Source organism: Pieris napi, chromosome 20, assembly GCF_905475465.1.
Source record: "Pieris napi chromosome 20, ilPieNapi1.2, whole genome shotgun sequence".
NCBI classification, from domain to species: Eukaryota; Metazoa; Arthropoda; class Insecta; order Lepidoptera; family Pieridae; genus Pieris; species Pieris napi.
This window is the reverse complement of record NC_062253.1, coordinates 7540760-7563817: the sequence shown is the minus strand read 5'-3', so window position 1 is coordinate 7563817 and position 23058 is coordinate 7540760. Positions and strand designations below refer to the sequence as shown.

Here is a 23058-nt window from a genome sequence, read left to right as displayed (position 1 = left end):
CACTGCCTTATAGTATAAGATCCCGCTATACAACGACTTTCACCGAGATGCTTATTTAATGAAACTTATTTTATATTTAATTTAATATGTCAATAAATATAATCCATATGGGTTGCCTAGCAAATTTCAGTCCAGAGTATGTTTAATTAATATTTAAAAAAAAAATTTTTTTTATAATTTTTTGAACTTTTTTCAATCAATATTTTTAATCAGGGTAGTATTATATATGTATCACTAAAACCTTCTTTTATACTAAAGATGTATATATACTTTAGTGTCACATAAAAATTATACACATAAATAATTAATTGATTAAAAACAACGTAACTTTTGCATATTCTATGGGCTTCATACTTTCGATTGGTATAGAATTTATCTAATAATCATACCGGTGAAATGTTTAAAAAAATATTTTTTTTTAAATTAATTAAAAATACTCTGGACTGAAATTTGCTAGGCAACCCATATGGATTATATTTATTGACATATTAAATTATATGTAAAATAAGTTTCATTAAATAAGCATCTCGGTGAAGGTCGTTGTATAGCGGGATCTTAGACCATTACAAACTTTTTAAATTTGATTTAATTTTCTTTTTATTAATTTTTATAATAGGATACTGATAATAATGATTATTATTATGTAGGTTATGAAAATTATAAATAATCTATGAAACTAATTACTTATCTTAATATATATAAATTACGTGTCACGTTGTTTGTCCGCTATGGACTCCTAAACTACCGAACCCATATCAATCAAATTTGCACACCGTGTGTAGTTTGATCCAACTTAAAAGATAGGATAACTTACATCTCAATTTATATACCCGCAATATTATTTTATTGCAAAATATTTGTTTATTATTTGATAGTCACAACTCTAACAGATGGCGCTGTGTTGAAAGTACCAACATTTCACATAAGCTACAATTTAATGGCATAACCACCAAAAAAGCATGGTGGTCCCCATGACTGGTGTTCTCCTACCGTTTCCCTTGAATAGTTTGCTACTATGTAATGTAACAAAAACCACAGCAACGCTTAGCCGGTCTGCTAGTATTATATAGATTGTCTGGTTAAAAATATTAAAATTAATAATAATCAAATCTGCGATGTCATTGTTGGGGCGTTAAACCACGCCGCCAGGACCCCTGAATCTTGGAAGCTAGTGTATTTTTGGAAATCTGCCATGTTCGTGGCTATGTTTACATATGGAAACCTTCTGCATTTTTATACACTGTGTAAATTATTGAACTAAAAATGATATTTTCTCACGAAAAACAATAACATCGATACATAGTGAGCAGAGAAAATGTATGAAACAGGTGAAGCGAAATAGCGATGTTCGCTGAACAGGAAATGGAAAACTGTTGACTTTTCTTGACACTATGACAAGATTAGAATTCAATCTTGATACGGTCGCAGATAAAAATATAAAATTTTATATTAAAAAAAAATTGAAAATAATTTCATCAAAATACTCACATTGCTAGACGATTTTCAGCTTTCTATATCAGAGTTGAGATGACCTAGCTAATATATAGGAAAGCTAACAAATAAGAAACATTACTGAATACTTTATATATTTTGAAGGAAATTAACACTAAATTTATATAAAACTTGTATTAATAGCGTTACTATATTTCCTGAAATTTAATGTATGAAGAAATATTTTCTGACGGTATTCCTCGTCCGTTTGTAGTCGCACTCCGCTGATTGCGCTGTGTGCCATTTGCATTTACTATCACTCGTACTGTCGCAGACAGTTGTGCTTTTGTATTTTTACCAGATACGTTGGTAACACTGAAAATGTTTAGAAAATAAAAACGGCTTAATGTACAAAGTTGCCAATACCTTTATTGTTTTTCGAAGTAATCTCCGTTCCTCTCTACACATCGTCGCATTTTATTGAAACACTGAGAAAAACAGGGCCCATTCTTCCTTAGGGGTCTCTTCTATGGCATTTTCGTAGATACGCTTTCACCGCATCTTCGGGGCTCGTAAAGCTAATACCTCGAATTTTATCTTTAGTAAAAAATGTTCACAGTCAGTCAGTTTTCACTAAAACTAAAGCTTCAATCTTGAGTTTCTTTTTACATATAAGTTCAGAGATAATTCAAATGATATCTAGTAGTAAGAGTATTATAATTTTGATGCAATCAAGCATTCTAGATTCACTATGCTATATAATAATAATTATAAGGCAACAGTTAATCCTTTTATTAAATAAACAACAGAAATAATAAATAATTCTTGTACATAATGAATTGTGTGCGCAACTATACATTCTTGGGAAAAAATCGCAACGAGAAGCCGAGCTATCTTTGTAATTTGAAAGTGAACCTGTAGGTACTCTCCACTATACCTGAATACGCTTATTGCAACAGTTGCTTATTGTACAATAGAAAAATATAGGTAATTCTCGATTATTCTTATTCATCGACTACGAACTACGATCGTTCCGATAAAAATCGAAAATAAGTTTACTTTTTGACAGCTCTCACAGCAGTTTACTCGTATTCTATTAGATCAGAGTTCCCCAAACTTTTTTGTGTCGTAGACCCCTTGCCATGTTTTTCCGTGTTGGGTAGACTCCCTACTTACCTGAGATTGATTTCCTGTAAATTTCTAACTGTAGTGAAGTTTAGTGTTAAAAACTTAAAGTAAAAACACATGTTAATTTATACATTTATTAATTGAATTTAAATTAAAACTAGTCAAAATAAAATTTTGTATCTGTTTGTTTGTAATGTATATGTTTTTATAAGATATAAGATAGTATGATGTAAGTAAATAGGTACTATCAGTGTATGTGTTGAGATCCACTATCGTGGACCACCATTTTCATTTCATGGGCTCCAAAAATTGTTTTCGCTGACGGGGTCCTTGCAGGTTGTCATAGACCCCTAGGGGTCGATATAGACCACTTTGAGAATCACTGTATTAGATCGATCGATCCCTTTACATATTTACAAATACAAAAACACTTACGGAGCCTCTTCAACCTTCACAAACAAAAATCTGTGGATATTTTAAATCACGCCAGCTTCTCAATTCTTGTGGCGTTCTGTAAAGAAACACTTAAAAATATATAATTAAGCGGAAAATATTGGAAAATAACAACCATAGGAGATTGCTTATAATATTAGGACTACAAAAAAGTACAGGAAAATCTTGCAAAATTCAAAATGAATTGTCTCGTAATATTGTTAATAAAAATCTAATTATACGAATACAATATTAATCTCTTTTAAATAGACCCTGATTTTAAGTTCACGTTACACGTAATGACATGAAACGATACGCTTTATGCAACCTGGATATTATGAATACCTAATAGTACGGGAGGTAGCAACGTTTTCGAAAAAGAATTTCACAGGTTGGATGCGCACTTATGAACGCAACCGTTACCGCCAGCCAGATAGCCCAGACTCTAACCGAAAGTGCAAGAAGGAAGATATATCACAAAATCAGCTGACCTAAAATTCTTTCTTTTCAAACGTTTCTAGCTCCCGTACTATAATATTTACAAAGACTTTATTCTTTGACTGAAATATTTTCCGTAGATTTCATCATACATATACCTTATAATTATACGTATGAACTTTGAATCTAAAGTACGCGTAGAATGTTTCGTATTTGCTGAGTCGTTTGAGCAGTCATGAGACCTTTGAGGCTTTGACTTGTACAAGTGCCGTCGCAATATGCGCTTGTCAACAAACCGAGTACTACAAGTCAAAGGCATTTTATCCCGTCTTAAAAGTTTCCGTTGTTTGCTGGACTGAAAAGTCCATACGATATACCTAGATGATTCTATTTGAAAGTCAACATAAATTTGGTATTTAATATTTGTATTTAAGACGAAGTTCACGCCCACTAAATTATGTTTTATATTTAGGATTAAACCAGAATTATTTCAAGATTGAAAATGTTTAAAAGTCATAGCAATTGTTGATCATTATTGAATATAATTGAAAATTTTGACATTTCTGGTACAGCCCGGCTAGCTCAGTCGGTAGAGCATGAGACTCTTAATCTCAGGCCGGCTCCACACGTTGGTCCCAATATTGGCCCCAACGCTATTCGTCCAACGTGTGGATCTAGAAAATGGCATTGGTCCCAACGTTGGGGCGAGTGTTGGTAGTTGGCCGGCTCGTGTCGGTTTCATCAAAGGAATCTGCGCCAACGCTCGCGATCTGTCCACACGTTGGCGCTTTGCTCAGTTTTGTTACAACACGCAGTGAGTGCGTACGTCGAGCGAGAATGGCTTCCTCATCCACAAAATCGCCACCAGCATGGACAAATGAAAAGTAATAGAATTTATTCAACTTTATCAAGCACATCCAATAATATGGGACGCAACTCGATAGGATCATAAAAAATTAATAGCTGATGCATGGCGCACCATTCAACAAAATATGGGAATTAATTTCTTAATTGAAGATTTAAAAAATGATGTGTCGTCATCCACCATCTTCTTTGACGTGGCTTTTTATTTTTTCTCAGTAACAAATATAAATGTGCACTCATCATTACTATAAAGCGCTCAGAGCAGTTTCGATTTCTGTATCGGACATCTTCACATTGGCCCTGACGGGACAGAACTAGTTTATTAGCCAACGTGTGTACGCCTCACCGAGTTTGCAGTCCAACGTTGGTACAAGCGTTGGGACCCACATGTGGAGCCGGCGTCAGGGTCGTGGGTTCGAGCCCCACGTTGGGCGGCAAATTTTTTTTATTTTGTTTGGCATTTTTTATAAGTAAACAAATAATTGTGTTTGATATTGTTCTTATTATACAGTAATTCTTATATATATTATTACTGCGGCCTAACAGTTAATATCCACTGTATCACTATGAAACTTATAGCCTATTTGAGACTATTTCATATTAAATCACTTATTTTTATATAAAAGTAATGTTCTTCGTGAAATTAATATAAAAATACGTTTTAATTATGTGAACAAAAAACGATATCAAGTTATAGCCTTGAATATTTAAACAATGCGCCATCTATATCATAAAAGTCTGACTACGCAAATACATGAGTACATTACATTAAACACTTAAAGGTTTTAGTTTTTACAAAGACCGATAGATGGCAGTTATTTGTATAACATATTAGTTACCGATTCATTATATAGATGGCGCTAAGCGAAAATATACAAATTTTACTGGTTGAACAGCGTACATAATATAAATTTATATTTTCATCATATAAATGTGGCTTTAGAATACTGGGTAAACATACGTTATTAGCAATATGTACCAACTTTGCTCGACTATTTAGTGGGTATAGGTTAATTTACCTAAACTATTTGAACCTATTTTGTTAAAAAAATATACTTATTGTAAATTTGTACTGGGGGTTTCTTTATGCCAATTCTCTATTATTAAGGCCTTTGGCGATACAAGTATTTGTTAGTCATTAGTTTTATCTACATTTTTTATTATTATAATAATACACTCGCAGGCACATATTAAAATATAATCACGTTACCAAGAATACTTATAAAAATGACATTTTCTTGTACATCTGGTAATTGCTGAACTTCCTGCGATCATTTAGTATAATTTGTATTGTTTATATAAAATGGTGGAGACACGCGAGTTGCGCTTTATGCCATTTCGTGTCTTTGAGAAGAATGACAAACATTCTTTCCATGTTCGCTGCCTCAGGTATGTAACGTTTGATATAACTTAATAATATGAACAAATTAATTTTATATATCAATAAATCCATTAAATAATTTTACTAGACTTTTGAGTGCTTTTCAGCGATTTTAGACGGCGAGAATCTAAAGAAATTTCATTTAAAAATGTAGCGTTAACGACAATATAAAGAAATGACTATATTTGATTAATTGATATACTCGTACCTTTTGGTTGCAACCTTTTGCATGTACTATGTCATAAACATACTCGTACACGGCCTTATTAAACGTGGATGAAGTACCGGATTTGTTAACAGTGAATTAAGATCGTACGCATAGACAATAGACATCCTATAGACTACTGTTTAATCTGTTAGTTTTCTCCTTAGTTTGTTAATACTATAAAAAGCCCGTAACACTTTCAACCTTATATATGACGAGGATCTTATTACTATTATTTTTTAACTTTAAGTAAATATTTAACATACTAAGTATGATTATTATAGGTACATTGTGTAAAATGTTTTCTTACTGTCTAATAACACATATCTATTTTACGTACTTCTTAAATTATTTAATAGCCCAAGATTAACTGGCGTCATGATTCCCGTGATGGTCCTAGATTCGGTTCCAGGCAACAAATCGTTTCAGTTTACAGAAGGCTCATACTACCATGGCTTAAAAATTATAAATTAGATATACAGTCTTTATAACGGCAGTCATTATAACGTAAAAATTTGTTATATTGGTTTGGTTTAACACAAAAATGCTCAAAATTCGTATAAAAAGGTTACACTGTACTTAAAAATGTACGGCCTCTTGTCTTACTCTTCTGGATATGTCAAGACTTCATGTAACTAAAAGAAACTGTTATTTTTACAGCTGCAATCATAGTTGTATGTAACTGCGTGTCAACGAAAATAGATTTTGTTGAGAGTGAAAAAGAAAGTGATTCCAAAGAAGATGATGTAGAGGTGAAACACACGATTGTCGTTTCGACTAAACTTAAAAATAAAGGACTACATTCAACAGGTAAAAAATAGTTTGCTATAATAATAAAACAATTTTAATTTTTGTTTATATGCAAAAGTTTGTGAAAGTTTTTCAATATTAAATGCTCTTAGTAAATATTTGTTTTGACCTAATCTTACAGTTTCTATTCCTACGATGTGTAATAATTAGTTGAAAAATGTAAACATTAGAGAGTCACCAATATTAACTATTAAAAAATCAACCAAGTATATTTATTTACAATGAATATTCTAGTCCGTAAAAACTCTGAAATTAACATAAAAAGTCAGAGTGAGTAGATACATACAACCACTTGTAAAACTTTAGTTGGTAACGTACCTACATAGACAAAATTCACTGTCAGATATGACGTTAAAATAGCAATGTTTCTTCTAAATGATAAGGTAACCTTTTGTTGCACATATAGCTCCACCTGATGCTCTATTCCTGTCGAGAGGAACCAAAAAAACAAAACAGGAAGACAGCGGAGAAGTGCCCATAGTAAAAGCTTACAAATCAGTTGATACTACATTAATAAGAACACCAGATACAAGATACAAACCGACTCAAAGACCATATATCATTAGGGATGAGTTTGACTTATACCCAAACACGGCGTTTTCCCAATGGCAACCATCTTCATTCTACAAAAATATTAACTATTGGAACGAATTCAATAGACCCAGGACTAATCATAGACAAGACCCTCGCAGAAGAATTGATGATGAATCTCGAGAGTTCTATTGTCGAAAATGCAAAGAACTTAGTAATGGATCAAATAGAGGCTGTGGGCAAAACCCAAATTCTTGGTTACGTGAGAGCACAACTCCTAAAGTAAAGGTTGATGGCAAATTAGCGAAATTAAAATAATGATAACAAAAAAGATTACCTTGAGCCAAGTTCATTGTTATAAGATGGCTGAGATTAATGATTGTTAGCATCGCAGACATTGCGTTGTTCAATTTGATGGTTAAATTACCGAGCGACACGAGGTTTCTCGAATATAATCTTTTTCATACTTTGATACTATATTTATGAAAATATTATGTATGTATACAAAAATAGTGATAAGTTTACTAGAATAGAACAAACGCACAATGTTAATACTCGGAACAAACGCAGACTGCAATTTCCCCGTACTAGACTATCTAAAGTTAGTAATTCTTTTTTTGGGAAAAGGGAAACTCTTCTTTAATATAATCCCAGAGGCTCTTTTATCTCTCCCTTTAATAAATTTAAGAAATGTATTAAAGAAAAGCTGTGTAAAAAGGCATACTATAAAGTTAACGATTATCTAGTTGATAAAAGGATCTGGTACTAGTGCTAGACAGGCTACTTCTAATACATTTGCGATATTTGTTTTAACATAAGTGTTGTTTGATGATTTGCTATTTTAAAAGAGTACCGAGAGTTTTTTACGCCGGCTTTGTCTCTCGGCCTACACCCTCTGTCTTCTTTGCCGATGAGTAGGGATGCCTACAGATTCAAATTTAATGACGTGGAATAAGTGACACACGTATCTTATGTTCCATACTAATCATATTTTTTTATGTAAGCTTACGTTATAAATGCAATGTTTGTGAGGGAGAACATACCAGCGCGCTGACTTCTTAATCTTCAGATCTTTCCCATGAACGTTTGCTATTTCCTTTGTAACTATTTAAATATGTTTGTTATGTTTTTCTGTATTATTCTCAAATAAAAAGGACTCATTATTAGATAAGAATATATTAAACAAAAATTTACTTAGTACGCTTTATTTTGAGAAATGTCGAAAATTTATGGATCTTGGACGCGGTATTTGGTAATCTTTCCGTTATTGTTGACCACAGTTTCGGCACCTCTCAGGTTCTGTGCCTTTCCGTTAACGTTTGATGATGAAGAGTATGAGGAGCTGGAGACACCGTAAAATTTATTGTTACCAGGCGCATCGTTGAAGCGGTTTGTTACTTCGATGTTCCTCATCGCCTGAAACGGAAAATATTATTAAATGAATAATAGTTTAAAAAAACTAAAAAACACGCTATTTATTTTTTATTTTTTAGATTAATTTTTTTTTATTTTTTTTTCGGATTATTGCATTGTCATCCATCTTTGACAGGTGTGCAAAATTTGAATAAAATCTGTCCGTTTAAAGTGGGTCAACATCGAGTCCGAAGGAGTCGGTTACATACATACATACATATAATAGGTGAAGCTAATATAAAGCGTGTAAAAACAGGTAGCAAAAAGTGCTTGACCGTTCTAAAAAATTACCGTACTGACTGACGAAAATGAATACGGGCTATTGAATAGTATGAAAAATAAAGTGTGAGTGTAATCTGTATAAAACATAAACAACTTGTTGATAAACATTAATTTACCAAAAAATCCATTATTTTAAAATTTTATAGAATTAAAAATATATAATTGTATAGTGTCGATAATGTATAATATAAAATCGTTTTAAAATCTTGTCAAATTGCCCATTGCTCACGTGTAAGTAAAACACATGTGGTAATTATAGAATACAACCTAGGTCCAAGTATTTTTATTCATTTTGATGAATATTTTCAGCTGGAAATTTCACGGAATTTTGTAAAACAGTTGGTTGGTTCATTAAGTAATTAGATCCATGATTGGAACACCACGCAACTTGGAAATAACTAAACGTAGCTTAATTTATGAATACAAGTACCCATAGATTTAAAGAACACACTGCTGATATTTCTAAATCGCTCTCATTTAATTGTTTGAATTTTGTTTCAAGTTGCAAACTGAACTAACTACCGAATTGTGTAAGTCACTTGTGTATTCTATAATCGTATGTTTAACCATACTAAAAATCAAACAAAGATCACATTCTTTATAGGTTAGGTCATGTACTATACCAAGGTGACGTAATCTTACGAACCTACAATTATTTGTTGTAGTTATTCAAAGTCAAATACAATGATAATCCTAATATTGTCTAAAGCGCTACAGTCTGATAACAAGTTTCGGTATTTTGTATTCTATAAGTTACAAAACTTATACCAATATACTAATTGTATTTATTCATAATGTATTTACGTCATTCTCCGGGTTTATAGCGGCAATCTGGTGGCTGAAACCAGGTCCTATAGCCCCACTGGCGAAAGCGCTGTTAGGTCGAGACATGATGTCGTATGGTACTAAACCACCAGCACCAAAGATGGGTCCAAACGAGGGGAACCTGGAGAAATTGGGAAATTCACGAATCTGGTTCGTTGTTAGTTCGTACGCTTTGTGCGCGGCGTACGATGCCAACCTCTGAGCTTCTAAATTCGAAGCAAACACCCTGTAAAAAGTACCCAAATAAACACCCGAACACAATTAAAAAAACACAATGTGCAGAATAAATCGTGGGTATTAGTAACAAGCCAAACATTTCACACTCCATACGTGTACCTTAACCTTCTTCCAAAGCGTGGAAATCGCGGAAATCGTGGAAATCGTGGAAACGGGGGGAACGGTTGAAAACCACCAACCAACCCGGGACCGATATATCTTCTAACTCTATTACTATAAATTATATACTGATTAAAAATGTGTATAATACAAATTAATAATATACTAAGAGAGGTGTTCGGTGTTCATACTTAGAATAAACTAAACAAATAATATGCGTAGAAGCATTCAGACATAGAAACATTAGAGCCCTCATAGCCAATCCTAGAGTAAGAAGAGTCGATACTTAGCGCTTAGTATGTCTCCAGGTTGTCAATAACTTTGTCTTTGACATTCGGAAGTCATTGTTCTAAGACGCCTTTGTATTTAAACCTAAGACTGACTATAACGGCCTTTTTACATAAGAGCCTTAAATTTGTTAAAGGGAGCGTTCAAGTATTACGTAACGCGTTTTAGGAGGGGAGGGGCGTTCCTTTTGTATAACGTTACGATGCGGGGCGGGGATTGAATTACACGTTATTTTTAATATTATTTTCGACTTACACCACATAATAGTAACTAAAGAGACACAAGGTGGTCACGAAACGTTTTACTATACTTGAGTACAGTACTGTACTGGGGTACTGAAAAACGTTACGGCGAGATACATGGGGGGGGGATCAATAATCTCCAAAAATTGCGTTACGTAACACTTGACAAGTTTATTCACTTATTGTGCACTCTTGTCAATTAAGGGTCGCCTGTTAGGGCAGGAGTGTTTTTATGAATACATCTTTATAAACTCAAGTATTGTATTTGAGGCTTTTACTATTATGCATATTATAAAAACTGGGAAATGGGAACAAGGGGTAAGGTAAAACTATATTTACAATGGTACTAGAAACCCTTACAACCTCCACCAATGCCTACCGTCACCGGAACTCATAAAACAGTCCTTACTCTTGGAGAATGTTATCGTAGTTTGAAATATAATTTGGATAAAAGCTATCAGCGAAGTTGCCCAAGAATGGCACTTGGGCCACGGTGGGGTATTGGCCAAAGTAAGGGTCGCTATTCCTGACGATGTCTTTGTCGTCAAGGCCGTAGCTGCCGCCGTACCTATTGCCAAGAGAGTCTTGGTATGCGTATACTCCGACCCCTCGGGGATCAGGCAAACCTGAAATAGAACGTTTGGTTAAATTATAAAATGTTACAAGATAGCCTCATATAAAAACAGAGAAATGGTTAGCTAACCTTATAATATATTATAAATAAAACCTTAACAAAGGTTTATAATAATTAAGACGCGGTTAAATAAGCCGTGACTGACAAACTGCGCATTTATAAGTGTATTATATGAAAAGTGAAAACTAGCTGACCCGGCAAATGTTTGTGTTGCCATGTATATTATTTCTAAGAAAACATTTTTTTAGTTCAATAAAAATATAACTACATATCTACAATAATAAAAAATAAGGGTTGATCGTAGAGTGGTGAAAATTTCAGGTTGTATGTATTTTGAATGCCACATAATAAAAACATTCAATTAAAAAATTTTTTCAAAAACTAAAAAAAATATTTTGGGGTGGACCCCTTATCACTCAGGGGTTTGAAAGATAGTATAGTCTCAGACTTACTGAATATGCATAAAAAAATTCATAAGAGCGAACATTGTGATACGGGAATTTTATATATTAGATAGAAGAGATGTCACATAGGACAGACTTTATTGTTCTCGTTTGTTCTGCGCCCTCGATTTGAGTGGGTACGTAATACAGTAGAACCTCGATAACGTAAACCTCGGTAACATAAAAACCTCTGTTACTTCAAAAAATACTGTGTTCCCTTCCCATCAGAGCCCAAAACCTCTATAACTTAAAATACGCAACCTCTATAACTTAAATAAATAATCTCTGTATAGGCCCTCAGTAACTAAAAGAAATGTTTCCACAACCTCTATAACATAAAATTGTTTGTGAATTAGTCATTTTGAAAGAGTGTCAAAACAAATGGTTTCGGTATTTATTGCTTGCACGTGTTTACTAATGTATTGTTAACGTAAACAATACATTACCTATTGTTTGCTTTATCTAAATTCTTCAAAGCTTTGCGGCGGTTAGCTTTGTGACAACGACTTACTTGCATAATAAGTTAATGTGTTAATGTATTCTACTCTCTATTTGTCATTGGAAATCAAATCAATTTAGAAACAGTGAATTTTTTAAAACAAAAGAAAATCACAGATTTTTTTAAGTAGTCTAAACCTTTAGTTGTTGTTTTATTTTTATGTAATGTAAGTTATGTGAATAAATATGATTACATATTTAATTTTCCATCCTTCTGATGCATTCAAGTAAAAATGGGAGCAAGGGTACATAGAAACATGTACATACCTCTATATTAACCTTTACCTAACATAGAACCTTGATAACTTAAAACCTCTATAACATAAAATATTTTGTGTTTCCCTTGGACTTTATCTTATCGAGGTTCTACTGTAAGTAGAAGTCCGTGTTTAGGGATGCATCGATACGCCTTTTTGCCGATACGATACCGATACCGATACTCTTATAGAAATATCGCCGATTCCGATACCGATACCGATACTAATGCTTATTGAATTCAAATTAAATTAAGGTAAAATATATCAAGTTTGGTTAAAGTTTTTAATTTTTATTATAAAATATAAACAGTCACAAACTTTGAATAAGATTAAAGGTTTAGTAAATAAAATTAAGAATTAAGAGTAATAGTTAAATTAAAATAAAATAAATAACTGTTAATAATTAAAATTAACATTGATAAGATTTTTGTAATTCTATATTTTATTTAATTTGGTATTGAAAAAATACTACGCGCGATAGCAGTTTAAAACCAACTAAAGTAGCGAAATGGAATACGCGGGGACTAAGTGGGTTTGAGGGGCATAGATAGTCCGTGCCTCGTTTCCCACGCCCCAGATCAAACAAGATGCACGGTTACATTACTTTTTTTAAAGCGCGAAATTTGAAAAGTATCGTTGTATCGGCAATTAAAATATCGCCGATACCGATATATCGGCAAACCCAAAGTATCGCCGATATATCGGTATCGGTATCGGATGCATCCCTATCCGTGTTTAATTTTTTGAATTATTTTTCTATAACGTTCCTAAGCATGTTCTCTATTTATAATTCAAGTAATAATCCCTACATAAAACATTTATTGGTCGGCATCGTTACGTTATAGTTTACTTTGATTACTGATAAAACAAAGAAAATAAAAATGCCGTGGTAAAAGATGACTTCATACCATAATATTATAAAAAGTCAATACATTGCGTCACCGCGTTCGACCTTAGCAAATAACATTTGTTATGTTCAATAAACATGTACAATAAATACTGTATCTAATGCACCGTTCTTAATGTATTGAATGATGGAAATCCCACTTCGATCCACTGTAATCAATAATTATATTACGATTTCTTATTATTCAATTTATTTTGTTTTGTTTTTAGTGTTTCATGTGGTAAAAAACAATATATATATGGAGAACAATTTGTATTACTAATGTATCACATCTTATCCCTTGTTCATTGAAATTTCTACCCTGAAGAGATTGGTCTGGACCAAAAAGTTTGCACTTATAGGTCTCACACACCCCTCTCTTATTCCGATGTTTTAGACCAGGGTTGGCATGCCCAATGGCCCTTGCTGGTCCATTCCACATCATTCGTGGCCATAGAGGACCGTGATTTCAACGGCTGATCGCGTGGTGGGATTCGGACAAGGCTACGCTGTTACCATGTCCTGCCTCGAGCGATTGCTGGTAGCACTGTGGGGTTTTTGTGTGTACGCACAGCAGCGAGTCCCACATAACCCTTCACCACGAGGCAACCGTGCCGCAGGAGGGTATGCGTAACGCATATCCCCACGAAAAGAAAAAAGTGTTTGGCATGCGACTGTTATCTCTGAGGTTATAGGTACCTATGTACTTTCTGTCATTGTGCGCATTTAACACTCGCTATTACGGTGAGGGAAAATATTGTGAGCAAAATGGCATGCTTAGACCCAAAAAGTCCTCTGATGTGTCAGGGACAAGTCTGATCACCCACTTGTCTATTAAAAAATGATCACGAAACAAATACAGAAATCTGAGGCCCAGACCTAAAAATATGTAGCGCCAATTGATAGCTCCTCTATCCTGATGAGGATCCTTAGGTTACCGGTTTAGGAACACCGATGTTCAAATATGCATCCTACTTTCATTTAAAACTTAAATTAAGGTATTTATATAGCAGAATAGAAAAATATTTAAACAATAGTATATTGTTATGATAGATAAAATGATGAAGTATATGATGATTTTATATATATATTATATATATCATATTATATGTATCATTTACAGGCTATAAACATATAAGTTTATATATTTGTGTTTTAAAATTTGAAATTACCTGACGTTATTCTTACTGAATATCACTTTAAACACTGATCCGCTTCTGCATTGTGTTTACATAATGAGTCACCGCGCTATTTAAACATATATTTTTATTGTAAATGATATCGCCTTTTTGAAATCAAAGGTTTATTCAGAGTATATTTGATTTCTCATACTGTTTTCTTTGAATTGTTGCGAGTCTTTATTGTTCACATAGCCAGAATAGTCCATTGGTGCACACCCGGGATTCAATCTGTTTTGGCTTTCTGTATTGTATAAGTGTTTTGTTTTATAATTTACTAGCCGTTTCGCGCCCGCTTTGCTGGACGAATTAAAATAAATTTTGTTTCATTATTTTATTTTTTTTCATATTTTTATTATTCTTCTTTTTAACTTCCCGCTAAGAAAATTGAAATATTTCGAAAATCGAGTTTTTAACAGATGTTGACGTTTAGAGGTTCTAGGAAGCCTCCCCGAATGATTCCGCGGTGAAGTCCGTATAGATAAATTTTCATAAAAGTAAAACAGCAATAAAAAAATGAAGGAACGTTGGAATTTAATAAATAAATAGCCATAAACCATCTAGGAAAAATTAGTTTCATGTCAATACGATCAGTGGTTTAGGCGTGATTGAGCCTCAAACGAAGACCATTTTCATTATATATATATATAGATATGTATGTTAGCTGTAAGATTACTTATAATTAAATAAATAAATAAACCTACGACCTCAGGAATTGGAGTAGCACGCTCAATACACTACGCCAGTGCTACTAAATCCTATCGCAAAACTCCTTTCATAAGTTACTATAGGACTCCTAATAAGTAATAACGACTTGCCAGGTTATTGACTTTAGTTTCTAAATGTAATTTAAATAACAAAAACAATGGGATTAGAATAACGGTAGATTACAATTCAATGCTCGGCTAATTTAAATTTAATAGTATTATAACGAACAAGTTCTATATATTTCATTTAGCAATTCATCTATAGGATGGCCATAATTGAAGTTTATTTGTACAATGTACAGCTTTTAAATAATCATCTATACGAAATGTGTAAGAAGATATCAAAGTACTAACCGCTAATTAATAAGGTGTCTTTTAAAGTAGATATATTGGCTTGCACCAACATACCTTTTAAATCGCTTAGAATAATTTAAATTTCATGGACCAATTTCATACGTTTTTGACATATTATGGGCGTCGTCCATTGGGGAATTGTTTGCTTGATAATTTTTCTTTATTGACCTTTGAGCCAGACACGTATCGCTTTTCTAAGCCAGGCCGGTTTCATCACTATGTTTTTCACCGAAGTGCGGACAGAAAATATGGCCTTAGGTTAGGTTAGTACCATACCAGTGGAGCTACATACAACCTTCTTAGGGCTGGGCATCAGATTTCTGTATCTGTTGCATGATTATTACTAATAGGCAAGAAGGTGATCAACCTCCTGTGCCTGAAACACTCCGTCGAAGTTTTCCTTCATTTTTAAATTTAAATGTGCACGTCGACAGAAAGTTCAGTGCACAGCCGGAGAACGAACCTACGACCTCTGGGATGAGAGACCCATGCTGAAGCCACTAGGCGAACAGTTTTACATATATATATCAATCATAATATTGTACTATGACTATCACTATTATTATATACGAGAGTAAAATATATTTTTAAGCGTTCTATTGCATATATGTAGAAGTTATTTGAATCTTAAGTAAACATCTAAATGCGTCGTGCATTACTGAGTAGGTACTACATCTCTTTTGTTTTTTTTTATGACTGTACAGTTCACACCAATTGACCTAGTCCCATGCTAAGCCCATGGTGAAGCTTGTGTTATGGGTACTAGGCAACGGATATACATACATATTATAGATAGATAGATATATAAATACATACATATTTAAACACCCAAGACCTAAGCAGAACACCAAATGCTCATCACATCGATGTTTGTCTCAGCCGGGGATCGAACCCGGGACCCATGGATTCGCAGTCAGGGGTACTAACTACTAGACCAATGAGCCGTCATGTGAGATTATCTTTCATGGTTTATTTATAAGCTTTCAAATTTAAATTTAATTAAGAGTTAAACCCCAATATTGGATTACTATTCGTATTAGAAATTAAAACTGTATATATAAAATATTCTAAAAAGCCCCGTTATTCTAAGATTTGATTGTTGTTCCGTTAGAGATTTTTATGTCCCTAAAACCGTATATGGCGAGGAATTTCGATTTTAACTGGAAAATAATTTGCATAATCATTGTTAAATACTTAACAATAAATGTCAACCATTGTTTTGTTGTTTATAAAAAGTTGTACGAATAGGCGTTTAAAATTAACTAATGAATCGTATAAATTAAAATTAGCTTTGTATATATATGAAATCTTAATATATTATATAAATTACGTGTCACGTTGTTTGTCCGCTATGGACTCCTAAACCTACGAACCGATATCAATGAATTTTGCACACCGTGTGCAGTTTTATCTAACTTAAAAGATAGGATACCTAACACCTCAATTTATACCAGCAATATTATTTTATTGCAAATATTTGTTTATTATTTGATACAATTCTAACAGATACAGTACGAACGTTTCACATAAGTTCTTCTACCGTTTCCCTTGAATAGGTTACTACTATGTAATATAACAAAAACCTTAGCCACAGCAACGCTTGGCTGGTCTGCTAGTTAAATATAAAATCTACAAAAGTACACGAAATTTTTCAAATCGGATTAGTCGGAAAGTGACTTTAAATAATAGTACCGTCCTATTTTTTACGTATACTTCTCTATAAACATGAATCCACTAAGATATCTATCTCTAAGATATCTACATTAATTAAAACTTCTAATCAAACTTGAAATACATTTATTAAGACATAAATTCTAAAATGCCAAAATATTGCCCCGTAGGCGGACATCTTAGGTTACTGTTATACTGTAAACTATTTAAGAATGATTTACGAAAGTAATTAAAATGTTTATTTTATCTAATCATAAATCATATTGTTTAATTATCGTCTATGATTTTTATATTAGAACAAGCTGACCGGGTAAACGTCGTTTTGCCATGTATATCATTTATAATAAAAAAATAGGGGTTGATCGTAGAGGGGTGAAAGTTAGGGGTTGTATGTATTTTTTAATGCTGTATTATAAAAAAATAAAAACATACAAAAATATTTAAAAATAAAAAATATATATTTAGGGTTGGACTACCCTTAACATTTAGGGGGATGAAAAATAGATGTTGTCCGATTCTCAGACATACCCTATATGCACACAAAATTTTATGAGAATCGGTCGAGCCGTTTCGGAGGAGTTTAACCACAAATACCGCGACACGAGAATTTTATATATTAGAAGTATCTCCAAATTTAAGCGACAATAAATTGTAGTACATACATATCTAATGTATTATAAAATATTTAAAATTCGTCTTTTTACGCCTGAAAAAAATATCAAGAAAACACATCGGAGACTTTGTTTTTAATTATTAATTTATTAATTTATTAGACGCAGTGATAATCTAAAGTTCCCGACGATATAATAGCCATGACTAAAGCCGGCGAAATAATAGGCTGACTAAGTTTACAATACTAGGTATATTGTTTATAATAATAGTTCTCAAGAGGCAACATCCCAATTGCGATTGTATTTTTAAATGATTTAAAAAAAAAAATTTTGAGAAATAAAGAAAAATTTTGCTTTTATGCAAAAGATTTGTATTTTTCCTATTAAATTTAGCTTAGGAATAGTTCGTCTTCATATTGGCCGTTATGTTATAAGATATATGGAGAATACTTCGATCAATTTTAATTGTGAATATTAAATTTTTAATGCCTTTGATATGGTTCGTATAGTTATAGTATTGCAATATTCTTGTGACGAATTGAATTATATCGTAACGGCCAACATTGGATAAGTAAATTCAATTAAATATACCTTGATTGATGATGACGCATGCACACATAGGTTTGGGTACCGGTGAATTTAAAAAGAAACCCTATTTAATGTTCAATAAAAATGTGATTAAAAATTACTCGGTGGACATTTTTCATGGAGATCTTTCGCCGTGTGTGATGTTTGAGAGCAAAAATAAGTTGTTTTTGTTATTTGATTGTATATTATATTTTAATTGTTAATATTTAATTCTAACGATACTTTAAGAGAAAATGTATTCCTTATTTTATGTGTATTATGTTAGATTATAGGAATCATTTTAAATTCGTATCGAAGTATTTGAATCCGCGAATTAATTTTTATACGACCTTAGTCGCGACCTTAGTTCGTTTTTGAGTCACACTTAGCACTAAGTTTTGTTCCTGAATCTTACCCATAGATACACTTTTAACAACCGCTGGTCTAAGGCGATTTGTTTTGTAAAATCAAAGGTATTCCATTTAGTACAAATGTTCTAATATAAAATGTTTAGGTGTCTTGTCAAAGGAGGATTTAGTTTTGTTAAATTTGAAAAGGCGACCTTACTGTCAGTTTTGTTTATTAAAAAGAATGAGAATAAGGAAACTACCATGTATGCATGCATAAATGTATCTAAATAAGAAAAAACAAATGACCAACCCTAAAAACAAAAATGACGCGTCAAAATCAGTAATTACTTTAATTCACTCTATAATTAAATAAAGAGGTCAATTATACAAATGTTTCTTAACGTTATAAACAATTAGTTAATAATCAATTAATAAATTATAACTGAATCATTTAGGTAATAACGACCGTAACATGTGAGAAATAATTCTTTTTGTGACGCATCCACTAATTTGTTTACCTGGAAATACCCATTTGGAAGATTTCAATTTGTAGCTTAGGTACAATTTCAAGAAAAACTGTGGTTAAGCTATGAGCAAAGTAAATACACGAAGTTTTTATGCAAACAACAGAAATGTCGAAAAACGTCGAGAAAAATGACTGTTGAGTAAATTCTACGCGAATTTAAGTTGCACGACCTGTGCATTCTGAAAATCCCTTATAAAGGTATAAAATGGATAATATTAATCTCGAATATCTGGCTACAGCGGCTAATCTCTATAAAGACTGGCCTTATACGCAGAATACAGGGCTAAAAATATGTGTGAAGACTAACTCTCCAAGGGTTACATATTCATGATTAACTTCGTCAAATAGAGATCAGAGATCGTCAAGATTCGGCTGAATCGCGGCCCCCACGCCATAATGGCTGTTTGAAACTATACAAATAATGTAGCAGAATATATTTACTATAAGGGATCATTAGGGGATTTAGAGATTTCAATCGGGTAATACCGATTAGATATATACAAATAGTAAATACGAAAAAGTCTCAAATTACCTATCATTCTACTACGTCTAAGATTGATCAGTATTCCCTTAGTAACCCACAGATGCCCTGATGATAAAGTGTGACTTTCGAATGTCAAAAACGTATTGGTTTCGACACACGATTGTGAATGCAAGTCTTACCTTTAAAATCTAATATATAAAATTCTCGTGTCGCGTTGTTTGTGGTTAAACTCCTCCGAAACAGCTCGACCGATTCTCATGAAATTTTGTGTGCATATTGGGTATGTCTGAGAATCAGACAACATCTATTTTTCATCCCGCTAAATGTTATGGGTAGTCCACCCCAAATTTTTTTTTAATTTTAGATAAAAAAATTATTATTATTTTTTTTTTATTATACAGCATTAAAAAATACATACAACTCCTAATTTTCACCCATCTCAACCCCTATTTTTTTATTATAAATGATAAACATGGCAAAACGACGTTTGCCGGATCAGCTAGTATTAATATGAAATTTTGGGATTCATAATATGACTTGTAATTTGTATTATATAAAAAGTGTATGCAGCTTCTGGTCAATGCACCGACAACTGGTTTTTATCGCTGAACACTTAGCAAAAAGTCCGGTAGTTAAAATGTTCAATTAAACAAATTTGAGGTGTTTAATACTATACGATAAAATGAAGCTAATTTAATTAAAATTGCTGTATATAAATCAACGACACTTGAAGTCGTGAATAGGTCGGAATAGGCTATAACGAATGTGGGCGAATTTTGTCATGGATATCGCCGGATGAATATGGCTCCAGCAACCCAATTACCAACATTAGAAAGAAAAAGGAACAATTTAACCCGACAAAGGAACTTTTGAAATAACTACTAATAACCTATTTTTAAGTGTATTTAAAACAGATATAAATTTAAATTTCGAAGTAAATATCGTCGATTTGATTGGTGGTTGATTATTCTTATCAATATTAATAATGACATATTATAAGCACGGAGATTGGATTAGATACTCTTAAGTCAAGACAGTTCAAGTGCAAGGGGCAGATTAAAGAGTTAAGTTGACGCCTGTTAGATACCGGTGACCCCAGAGCTGGTGCTTTCCTCGCTCAACGAATAAGCTAGGAAAATATAGCTAGGAAATGCTGGTGCTATAGGAACCAAGCTTTTTTCAATTAATAAGTAATTTAAAAAATTTATATATTGTAAAAGTACAATATATAAACATAAAGATGTAAGCAAAAACACTGGCCACAGTGTTCAGAAAATACAAATAGAAAATAGCATTTTTTTATTAACTTATTTTTTTTTCTTCGTTCAACGTTATTAACTTTCATTCAGTAATTTGATTCAAAAGGTTACAAAGGTTTGTAAAATATTCCAATAAGTGAATTATGGTTTTCCTATACAGTTGGTTATCGTCTTATTAGCTGCTTATTTGCACTAACATATCAATACTAAACACTGCGTTGCGTCGTTTGTAATAAAAATAATAAATTGATTGAATTAATTTAAAAAGTTGAGGATTATATCAAACTTACGTAGATATTAATTACATTTATAGATTATCAAACACTTTACAAATAGGATCTTTTAGCCAATTCTGTAGTTTAACAAAAATCTGCTTTGTTAAAATTTTTGCTTTGTTACTTTGTAGACTATTATACTGTATCACCTATTTTGTTCTCATAAAAGGAGATCCTATTGGGTATACAATTATGGATCTCAAAGGTAACTGACCGAATATCGGCTTCTGGTTTTGATTTATAATTATGATAGCTCAGCGATTCCTATCAAGATTTACAAGAACTGACTTACAGTAAAAACTAGTTGTAGCGACTTCATTTGTAACTTAGAATAAAAATAGATAGTCTCAAATCTTGGCTGTATTTATTCCTCAAATAAGATTCGTTCTCCTTAAATAGGTAAAAAATTGCTTTAACAAAACCTCTCGCTTACACGCGAAATGTCGATTGTAAATATAATTAATTAATATTTAAAGAAATTTATTTACACGAGAAACTTAATATATACGAACGAGATACACGTCGCCATCAGCCGTCCCAATTTTAGTCTACTAGATTCATTCTGATATGTATCTTTAATGCCCTTTTGAATTGGTTAAACGCTAATATTACGAATTAGACGGTAATTGATTAAATAATTGCACACCCTCATACTTAATAGACTTCTTCAAATAATTTGTACGCGGCTTCGGCAAGATAAACAAACTCGTTCGACGAGTATTGTGTTTGATTTTTTAAAATTATAAGCTACCATGGATAGAGTTATATAAATTAAAAAAAAATGCGTTTATGTCCGTAGTCAATTAGCCACGGCTTAATATAATTTTTACTATATAAAACAATCAAGATTAGTATATATAAAAGACATACATACCATAACACCAATTTAAGTGTAACAAAATAGCACTGAAAATAATGGTCTTCATTTTTCACAGATTCACTTAATTGTATTGAATTATAATACCTGGACACAACTCTATTTGCCGAGAGTTCTTCTGACAATGTTAGTTTACGATGTCCTCACTCTAATAAATGTACATCTTGATCGCTTATCTAAGATTATTTTTCACGGTAATGTGTGATTAATGTGATGGTGATAAGGACTAGTATGCTATGGAATGCCACTAATTAAGTTGTAATTTGCTTGATTTGGTTTTTTCATTTCATCGATTGAAATGCGGTCAATTTAGGTTTGCGATAGTTTTTCTCCTAATTTGTATATCCGTAAACAGAAGAGCGAAGCGACATCATGATATCCATCTTCTGTACTTCTCATGTATATCCATCATGATATCCATCTTTTGAAAGAACCCTGAGCCATTATGAACGCCAAAGACGAGACGCGCTGTCCCTGTGGAATACAGAAGGAATATGAAAATACTGATGGAGGATAAATTGTAATGCCATGGTTTTTCTTTCACTCATCTAATTTCATACGAATGTGATTGAGAATAAAAGATAATTCCGAGGCCACATACTCAGAAAATAATAAATAAGTAAACATATATTAGCCTAGAAATTTTGGATTTGATTCATAATAGTTCAAATTATAAAGCTAGTATTTTTTCCAATACAATTAATCTAACTTAATTTTGGGTAATATGTTCTGAGTTTCCTCATCTGTTGCGTATATATGTTGATATTGTTGATAGATCTTGCTGCTACGAGGAAAATCTCATCACTATAACACGAAATTAAATTCTGCATCCGATAAAATAAATGCATCAACATAATTCACGTCTGTACTTTAAT

General features: G+C 32.5%; 2 protein-coding genes across 7 annotated transcripts; one reads left to right on the top strand and one right to left on the bottom strand.

The window, feature by feature from the left end:
• Positions 1-5614: 5614 nt before the first annotated feature.
• LOC125059834 lies at positions 5615-7796 on the top strand. The gene is made up of 3 exons (XM_047664474.1): positions 5615-5682; positions 6540-6689; positions 7096-7796. The coding sequence occupies exons 1-3, from the start codon at positions 5649-5651 to the stop codon at positions 7536-7538; spliced, it is 627 nt and encodes a 208-aa protein (XP_047520430.1). The 5' UTR covers positions 5615-5648; the 3' UTR covers positions 7539-7796.
• Positions 7797-8409: 613 nt separating this feature from the next.
• On the bottom strand, positions 8410-22338 carry LOC125059826. 6 transcript variants are annotated; one of them, XM_047664462.1, is made up of 5 exons: positions 22181-22338; positions 11175-11232; positions 10077-10190; positions 9720-9966; positions 8410-8636 (listed from the first exon to the last, which is right to left on the bottom strand). In XM_047664462.1, the coding sequence occupies exons 1-5, from the start codon at positions 22230-22232 to the stop codon at positions 8448-8450; spliced, it is 660 nt and encodes a 219-aa protein (XP_047520418.1). In that variant the 5' UTR covers positions 22233-22338; the 3' UTR covers positions 8410-8447. The 6 variants fall into 6 exon arrangements, with proteins under 6 accessions (XP_047520418.1, XP_047520421.1, XP_047520417.1 ...); XM_047664465.1 differs by having other exon boundaries at positions 9720-9861; XM_047664461.1 differs by lacking the exon at positions 10077-10190 and having other exon boundaries at positions 11016-11232.
• Positions 22339-23058: the final 720 nt, after the last annotated feature.